The sequence below is a fragment of the Andrographis paniculata genome, unplaced genomic scaffold (assembly GCF_009805555.1).
Source record: "Andrographis paniculata isolate CXL003 unplaced genomic scaffold, ASM980555v1 Contig32END, whole genome shotgun sequence".
NCBI lineage: Eukaryota > Viridiplantae > Streptophyta > Magnoliopsida > Lamiales > Acanthaceae > Andrographis > Andrographis paniculata.
The window spans coordinates 2,784,318-2,793,916 of record NW_026137565.1 but is presented as its reverse complement, the minus strand read 5'-3'; the positions used below and the strand labels follow the sequence as shown (position 1 = coordinate 2,793,916).

The 9,599-nt window shown below is 33.3% G+C and overlaps 1 protein-coding gene across 2 annotated transcripts; it reads left to right on the top strand.

Moving 5' to 3' along the window:
- Nucleotides 1-823: 823 nt before the first annotated feature.
- LOC127248125 (histone-lysine N-methyltransferase ATXR2) lies at nucleotides 824-6,972 on the top strand. Of its 2 annotated transcripts, XM_051270337.1 has the most exons (15): nucleotides 824-973; nucleotides 1,045-1,120; nucleotides 1,337-1,422; nucleotides 1,510-1,790; nucleotides 2,383-2,495; nucleotides 2,602-2,633; nucleotides 3,147-3,298; nucleotides 4,649-4,736; nucleotides 5,649-5,697; nucleotides 5,794-5,848; nucleotides 5,935-6,004; nucleotides 6,086-6,155; nucleotides 6,245-6,321; nucleotides 6,491-6,547; nucleotides 6,641-6,972. In XM_051270337.1, exons 1-15 carry the CDS (start codon nucleotides 908-910, stop codon nucleotides 6,749-6,751), a joined length of 1,383 nt encoding a protein of 460 aa, XP_051126294.1. In that variant the 5' UTR covers nucleotides 824-907; the 3' UTR covers nucleotides 6,752-6,972. The 2 variants fall into 2 exon arrangements, with proteins under 2 accessions (XP_051126294.1, XP_051126295.1); XM_051270338.1 differs by lacking the exon at nucleotides 824-973 and having other exon boundaries at nucleotides 1,068-1,120; nucleotides 1,337-1,399.
- Nucleotides 6,973-9,599: the final 2,627 nt, after the last annotated feature.

Below are 9,599 nucleotides of genomic sequence, written 5' to 3'. Positions count from 1 at the left end.
AAAACAATCATTTTATAAATATTTTTAACGGTGTCATAGGATGTAAGTTTGTTGTCTCGGGTTGACATTCCTGCCCCTGGTTCTCGGCCATAGTCCGTCCCATGTGTGCGAGCCTCTGTCCTGTACGGCCGACTAATGACCCATGTCTTGGTGCAGGTACGTGTTCCGCATGATTCTCCTATATTGTATGGTATATCCCGGACGTATTGCGCACAGGAGACGACTGGTTTGGGCCTCAGCGGAGGCGTGGCCTAGGCGCCGGGTGTGTTAGCTTCCGGACACATTACACTGTACTCCCTTTCCTGCATTTTGTATCTGGTTTATGATAGATACGAAAATTTAGGTAAAATATAATTAGTAAATAATTAAGAAATATATTAATAAAATTAATTATTGCATAATAAAATAAATTATAAAGTAAGATTAAAATAATTAAATAGTATAATTAATATTAAAAAATTATAAATTATGAAATTTAAAATGTGATTAAAATATGTAATTATATTTTCTAGAAGGAAAAAAACAAATAAAGTAGAATGAAAATAAAAATAATGAAAAAAACGATGGGACTGAGAAAATATTTTTTAACACAATATATTTTTAAGAGATTTACCTAATATAAAAATTTTATACAAATATTTGTTAACGTCTATGTATCTATACAATTTATAGTTAACTTAAATTTATAATAATAGATAATTTTGAATTTATTTAAATATATTTATTTATTAGAAAAAAAATTTATTATTATTATTTATTATTTTTATCTTTTATTATTATTATTTTTTTAAGTTGGAAGAAATGGAAGAAGTGAACCAGACAGGTGTGCGTGCGTACTATGTGAAGAGACAACAGTGTTGCAGTTTGGTAGCAGGAGAGCCGCGCGGGACTTTATCAGGGTTTATCGATGGAGGCAGGATTTTCCGAACAAGTCGCGGCTCTTCTTCGCCCTCCGTCTCTTGTTCACGTCAAGGTACTAGATTGCTACTTTATTAGGTTTTCCTTTCATTTAGAGTGGATACCACTTATTCGAACTTTTCTCAGGAATACTTCGAGGCGCTTCTTGCAGAAAGGCAGTGTTTTGGGCTTAAAGTAAAGCCAGAAGGAGAGCATGGAAAAGGTTTTTTCAGATATATTTGATTTTCTTCTTCTTTTTTTCAATGCACCAATACAAGCTGTTGAATTTTTGAAAAAATAAATAATAGGTAATAATAATTCAGCATTGTTGGACCTAATCTGCCCTGAGTTTATGAGCATGAATGTTACTGTTGAGCATTTTTGAACGAATTTTGCTTTTGTGAGGTTCTTAATATGCAAGTATGGGAACTAATTGCAGGAGTATACAGTGAGGTGGATTTTCAAGAAGATGACCTTGTTTTGAAGGATCAGATGCTTGCTGGTGCACAACATTATTCTAATAAAGTAGTGCAATCTGTGAAATATATTTGCTTAGAGCTGTTATTGAAGTTTGTTTATTCTATTGGTTGAATCTCTTCCCAATTGTTGCAGATTGATTGCATGGTGTGTAGCTATTGCTTCCAATTCATTGGCTCAGTAGAGCTTCAAATTGGGAGGAAACTGTATTTGCAAGACTTGGGTGTTTCTGCAGTTGATGGATGTGGATCATCTGATGAAGCAGGATGTAGTGTTTCTTCTGAAAAAGTTGGTCTCCCGCAAGACGCCATCCAGTCGTTAATGAACGGCGGATTGAAGTTGCCATATTCAGATAATTTCTCCCTTCCGGCAGTTGTTCCATGTGCAGGGGCATGTGAAGAGGCTTATTATTGCAGGTAGATTGCATTTTCGACTACACCGGGATATACCTGGATACCTTTCTTTTTGGTTTTCATTTTGACCTAGATGGTTACTGTAATTCTAGCTAATATGGATTTGGCATGAGATCCACCCACAAAGTTTTCCAATTTTCCTTTATTGGTGATGAATGGACTGTTGTTTAATCAAGGTGCCATAGGAGAGAGTTGCTGTGTTTTCTACTCGGCATTAGAAGTCCCAAAATACTGGCTACGTGGATGGTTTCTCTTGTTTACAATGTTGTTGAAACAAACAATCTTTGCTACTTTTTAATAACTTTTCCTTGTCACTCATTCATTGCCCTTGTCTTGTCACATCATTTGATTATATAAATGTATGTTGTCATGGAACTTGATGGCATGCTGATAGAGTGTGTCAAGAGAATACTGACATAACTTTTTAACTAATATCGAACTTTGATGATAACATGGTTTATTGCTAATTCTTCTTGATCATGGTGAAATGCTTAACTAACCACCTAATAGAGCCGGTGATACGGTACTTTTATTATGTGTATATAATTTTTGTTTCTTCATCATTGGCTATCATAATAAGTTTAAGCATTTGTAGCAAATCTTGTGCGGAAGCAGACTGGGATTCATTCCATTCATTACTTTGTACTGGGCAACAATCATCAGTGTCAAATACAAAAGCACTTATGAAGTTCACAAAGCATGCTAATGGTAAATATATCTATGGTGAACTCATAATTGCCTTCCTGTATCCTTTTTACCTGTTATTGTTCTTTTACTGTGTGGATTTTTATGCTTCAGCTTTCTTCTTTTTCAGAAACAAATGATATCTTCATCCTTGCTGCCAAGGTAATTGCCTCATCATCTGCATATATGCAGGACTTTTGGGTTGGTTATTCTAACAATTTCTCAGGCTCAGGAAATTTAACCTTCTCCTGAACAATTGAAGATACATGAATCATTAAATCTAACTGCTGCTCAATTTTATTTTATTTTTTTAAACAATAGAGGATTTCTTTTCTTTTTCATGATCTAGTGAATGTAAGATAGTCCAGACTATAAATAACTTACCAGCCTTTGTGGTCTGAAATAAACCTGTCTTGAGAAACTTTATTTTATTTTAATTTATTGTATATGTGGAGAACTTTTTATGTTCTTATTGACTGCATTTACAATTATATATTTCAGTTCTGTTTAAATGTGAGAAAAATCAATTTCCTGAACTTGATGTTAGTTTTGCCAAAGCCTTAGGTTTATCTCATGTACTACATATCATTTGCCATTTATATATGACATGCTCTCGATATATCTTCTATTCTTATAATATACCTCGTTCGTATGCATCGTTTTCTTCTGTTGCAGGTAATATCATTTACGATTCTGAGATACAGAAAGTTAAAAGCATCTCATCTTGAACAGAAGGGGAAGCATAAATCTTCTAATTGCTGCAACAGTTATAACTTCCCTTTGCTGTTGGAAGCCTGGAAGCCAGTCTCAATGGGATTCAAAAAAAGGTACTTGTTTAGTCTTTACATCTCAAAGGTACTTTTAGTTTTCTTTAAATCATATCCGTGAACTTAATAATCATTTGGAATGTTAATACCCAAATTAGTAGTGGTAGATCATTAAATGCAAAGTGCACACAGGAAACTTTCTGCAGATTTTATCTCCACTTCACAATTTTACCCTGTTGTGTTTTAGTTGTCAGGCTGCTATATTTGTCTCTAATTTTTTCATATAAATAATGAATTATGTGTGACAGTTTACATAATCACATTGATTGAGGGAATGTTCCACTTCAATTTACATTTTGAAATAACGAGTGTCAGTTCACATAATCTCATTAACGGACCACTTCAATTTACATGTATTGTATCTGAAGAACTGAAAACTATTATGGGTGTGTTGCTGCATTATGGGGTGTTTTGGATTATTTTTGCGGACATAGGTGGTGTATGGCTGTCGTCAGCTCTTGCTGTTATTGCCGTAAGGTATTGGGTTAAGTCCCGGGAATAGTAAAAAAATTAAATTGAAAATAAGTTTTGATATGATCTTTTATGGAAAAAAGGTGTTTTCATGTGATTTTTGAATATACTATACTCTCTCCGTCCACCAAATTTAGCCTATTTGGGTTCGGCACGAGAATTAAGAAAGATCATTATTTTATTGAAAAAGTGAAAAAAATAAAAAGATTTAGTTAGTAATTAAAAATAATGGAGAGAGAGAATGTAATAAAGTTAATGACATTTGTGGTAAATAAGTGTTGAATGAATGAGTAATTATCAAATATAGACTTTTTTTACTTTTCCAAATATAGTAATGGGATAAATTTAATGGACGGACAAAAAAGGAAAGTGAGAATAAATTTGTGGACGGAGGGAGTATGTTCTTTATGTAATGTTCTAAATAATAAATCAATTTGATGTGATTTTAACCATGCATAGTGCGAAAACAGGAACGAAAACACAGAGGAACACACCCTATTTGTTTAGTGGCTACCATGAACATCAAATAGAGTTTTGTTTAGGAACACAAAGGAACACCCGATTCATATTGTTGGTGGCTATCATGAACCAGACATTTTATTCTGTGATGTAACAATTAATTTTTTGTTCCTTAACATCTGTTTGTTTAGTTTTTTGGCTACACAGACTTATTCATATTTTACTCATGAATAGGTTCTTCTTGTTTGCCTCCTGTTGAAATCAATCAGATTCAGATATATCACTCTTATCTATTGCAAATAATAAAACCATATTTTCTGTTCTTTCTAGTAAAGTACACATTTTTTCTGAATATCTTTTTGCATTTCTTATGTGTATGGTCTATCTGAATATTATTTTCCTTGACATGTTTATCAATAGATGGTGGGACTGTATCGCTCTGCCAGAAGATGTTGAGTCTTGTGATGAAGTTGATTTCAGAATGCAAATCAAGGACTTGGCATTTGAGGTAACTATCCCCAGTTCAACAGTAGAAGCAATATATCTAATTGGATAATCTATTGAAGGAATGGTTATATTTTGGGTTATTGTTTGCCAACTGCTCATCTCCTGCATAGGTTCAGTAGTTGTCCCAGATCATACATCAACGTAATACCTTAAAATAATTGATTGGAAGTATAGTTGTAGTTGGTAGTTTATCTTCATAAACACTATTGCAGCTATAAAACACAATAACTACCAAGGAAGAATGTTGTGTTTTATTCATCTTCTGAAAAATTGGATGAATGCAGAAACTGTTTGAAGCAAAAAAGAAAAACATATGCATAACTTTGGATATGATGTGGTTCAGAAATTTGGATACAGCTTTATGAGGGAATTGGAAAGTGAGATGAAAAGTTGAGAACTCTACCCAAATGAAGAATAAAAAAAATAATAGGACACTGCACACCAGCACTATCTCTGATGTGGAACTGTGGATGTTTTGTTTTGACTCATTTTTATATCTGCTGCTGATAGTTTTCTTTTGCTTTTGTTTGTTTGTTTGTTTGTTTTTTACTTTTTTTTTTTTTTTCACTCCTTTTTCTTTTGTTGAGAACCTTAGGATGTGTCTTTTTTGTGTTTTGTAAGTTCTGATTTTTGTTGCTTTTTAAGTGAAATAATGGTTTCATGTGATATTTTGTATGAAAAATGAATATGTTTTTATTGGGAATGATGAGAGTTTATAGTAAAAAAAAATTGAAAAAACTTAAAAAAGAACAAAACCTAATGATTCATACTCATTGACTATGTCGAGAACTTAAACTTTGTATTGAGATGCTTTGAAAAGCAATTCCATGTGACGTATGAGTTAAAGTACTTTGCTCTTCTAACCTTCTCATGACCACTTGATATATCTTGACGAAATGTTTCTGTCACTTAGTCATTGCAGCTCCTAAAAGAAGCCATTTACGATGAGGAATGTGCACCATGTATCCTACATATTTCTGAAGCAGCTGAAAATAACTCAAAAGCCTTTTTTTTTATTTTCTTTCTGCCTGAAGCTTGTAGTCCTTGACATCACCTAGTGTTTTCTCTCGACATCTATGGTCATATCATCGGGATGTTTGAACTGAATAACCTGTAAGTTTCTCATGATTATCGATCAAGTTTCCTGTGTATTATTTAATATGAGTCGACACTTCTAATACTCATCTTCAACATCATAGCGATTTGGTTGTGGCATCTCCCATTGAGGATTACTTTTTGTACATTGATGATCTTCCATGCTCCCAAAAGGTTAGTGTCGCATTAGACTCTTTTGATAATGACTATACGGAAAGGCATTATAAGTTCCACTGAATTTTAAATTTGTTGCAGAAAGAAGCTGAAAAGATAACAAAACCATTCCTTGATGCTCTCGGGGAGGACTATTCCATTCCTTGCCAAGGTTGGAAACTTATGATAACTCATCTATCTACTTCGCTGTGTGTTTAATTTGGTAAAACTCTCATCTTCGTATTCACCAATCTACACCAGGGACGGCATTTTTCCCTGTACAAAGTTGCATGAACCATTCCTGTAATCCAAATGCAAAAGCTTTCAAGCGAGAAGAGGTACGCATCTACAAGGACTTCCATTAAAGTACTTTGCTTAGTAAAGATATACCAAACCATTTCTTGGTTGAATATTTTCAGGATAATTTCATTTCTTAATTCACGCCGTTTATAAGTTTGACGAAATATTTATTCTGATGATTACTAAGAATTAGTTTGGTTTTATCAGGATCGGGATGGCCAAGCTTCTATAATTGCTCTGCGACGCATTCTAAAAGGAGAAGAGGTATTCATCCTTTTTTCAAATACTATCAAGATGCATTTAGAGATGAATGCTCGATTTTCAAACCAGTTTTGTCCCAAAACTATGTTTTCTCAGATAACTATATCATACATAGATGAGGATCGTCCTTACGCTGAGAGGCAGGAACTGCTCGCTGATTATGGGTTCAGGTGCGGATGCCCTCGATGCATCGAAGAACAACCATAACAACTCACATATGTTTATGGATGTGTACTAAGGAGTCATTTAGCTCGAACACACTATGAACTTCTTGCAAGAGCTGTTTTTTTATTTTTTTATTTTTTTATTTTTTTTTGTATAATGTGACATATATATATATATATATACACAGACATATATGTGAGATTGAACTTTATGTTGAATATTTGAGAGTGATGGGATGACATCTGAGTTTTTTGCCTTTGGAATTTATAATGTTATTTTATTTTTATGTTTATTCTTAACTACTATAAGTGTTTAAATAACTTCAAGTTAAATTTTATTTTGTATCTTTACCTACAATTTGTTATATATTACATTACCATTTAACAAATTTAGCTGTGTAATGTGGAATGGAAGCTAAGGTTTTGAAGTATTCATGCCACACATGTATCAAAAAGAAAGATCATGTGACTGATGAGCAAGAAAGAAAAGAAATTGAGAAAAAATGGAGGATAATTTTGATACTATTATTGAAGTAAAAAAAAGTCATACTACAATTAAGGACGTTGTATATATAAACTACTTAATCTCATGATATATTTTATAATTTACAAAGATTCATCCAATCTATTCTAGATGCTTTTGTAACTATTTTGATTCTCTCAACCAAACTCTGCATTTTGGTTCTCATTTCCTTTTAGGGGCAATCGGGGCGGGTACGATTGGTATTTTTTCGTGGTCCACACTTGTTGCATAATCAAATACGGTTTTCATATATTATTGTATGCATCTATCTCCACTTGCTTCCATAGGCTTGGGCTCTCCTTTTTTGTACAATGTATTTTGACACGGCACATTTTTTTTTTATAATAAGTACTGAAATTGATTATGCTCAAGACCTTTTGTTAAGATATTTGCAGTTTGTTGTTCTAAAGACACATATGCCACCTTAAGTTGCTTGCTTTGGACTTTTTCTCGAACAAAATGCAAATCTATATCGAAGTGTTTAATCCTCTCGTGATGTGTTGGATTCTTACTTATTTGCAAGACACTCTTGTTATCATGGAACATCATAGGCTTCCCAACCAAACTAACTCTCAACTTTCCAATCAGAATTTGCAAACAAATTATCTCACACAATTTGCCATGGCTCTATATTCAGCCTCGGTTAAGCTTCTAAAAATGACCCTTGTTTCTTAGATTTCCACCTAATTAGAGAGTGTTCTAGCAGCACACAATATCGAGTGATTGGCCGCTGACTGTGTATACAACACCCCCAATCACTATTTGTGAAAGTACTCAATGTTATTTTTGATTTTCTTGATTGAATGAGTCATTTTCCTAAACCATTATTCAAATAATTAAGTATTCTCAATGCCATCGTTAGGTGTACATCTATAGGCCTCTGAATGTATTGAGATGCCCTTTTTATTGCTAAGAAAATATTTGGTCGGGCAAGAGTTAAGTATGGGTGTGTTTGTTTGGGGGTTTGGATTTTGAGTTGGAATTTGAAGAGTAAAAATTTTGAATTATAATAGTTGTATGATGTGATATAAATAGGTGTTGATGCGATGTTTTGAATGTAAAATAAATTTTTAGTATAATACTCTCTCCATCCCATTAAAAGAGTGGCGTTTACTTTTTACACGTAGATTTTTTAATATTAGTATTATATTGGATTGAAGTAAAAAGACAAAAATACCCCTATTAGTATTGTCTAATATAAAAGTAATGACATTTTTGTAATATATTGTAACTTGGAAGAGTATTTATTATGTTAGGTATGTAGTACAATTACTAAATTAGGAAATGGTAAACTTATTTTGGGACGGACGAAAATGGAATATGATCATCTTTCAAAGGGACGGAGGGAGTATAAAAAAAAAAAATAGATGTTTGATTTGATATTTTTTTTAAAGAAAAATTTGATGAATAGTAGAATTTCTAGGAAATTCAATAAACGAACACACCCTAAATCAACTTCCCAACTATTTGGCTATAGTAGCTGTGGTTCTCCAAGAGTATCCCATCTTCAAGTGTTAATTTGCTCCCCGGTTCAATTGGAGTCTTGGAGGGTTTGGCTCCCAGCTGTCCATAATCATGAATTCAATGTGTATTTTCTTTGACACAACAATATTCCATCATTGTTGTAGGCTATATTAAACCCAAGAAAATATCATGGATCTCCCAATTCCCTTATTTTGAAGTCTTGCTTAATGTTTTGGATGATGCTTTTCGCTTTTGCTTGATTGTGACCTATAACAATATCATCTACATATACTAACAACATTACCATTGAGCCAGTAGCCTTTTTCATGATGAATAGATAAGGATCCGCTTGAGATTGGATGAATTCCATCTTTGTCAGTGTAGAGGTGAACTTCGAGTTCTATTGTTTCGATGCCTTCTTGAGTCCATATAAAGCCTTGGTCAACTTATAAACAACCTTATTGGATACACTGTGTTCTGTCAACTCCTCATAGCCATCAGGGAAATGCATATACACATTTTCATCAAGCTCACTATGCACATATAATTGCTGCATCCACCATCCCTGCATAGTAGCAAGAGTGAAAAAAATTCTAACAGTTGTATGCTTGACAACTAGATTGATGGTTTCATGATAATCAAAACCTTCCTTCTTATTGTACTATTTTGCCACTAAGTGGGCTTTATACGCTTCTAAACTCCAATATGTATGCAGTTTTACCTTGTATACCCACTTACATTCAATTATTCTCTATATTTAATTCCCCACAAGAGCCAGTGACTCCAACTTTATAGCCTCGGTCCAATGGAGATTTATAGGTTATAAATTCTTTTAGGCTATCAAAGGTGGATATATAGGCTTGATATGAGCCGGTGAGGGATTGATTGGAAACATGATTGGATA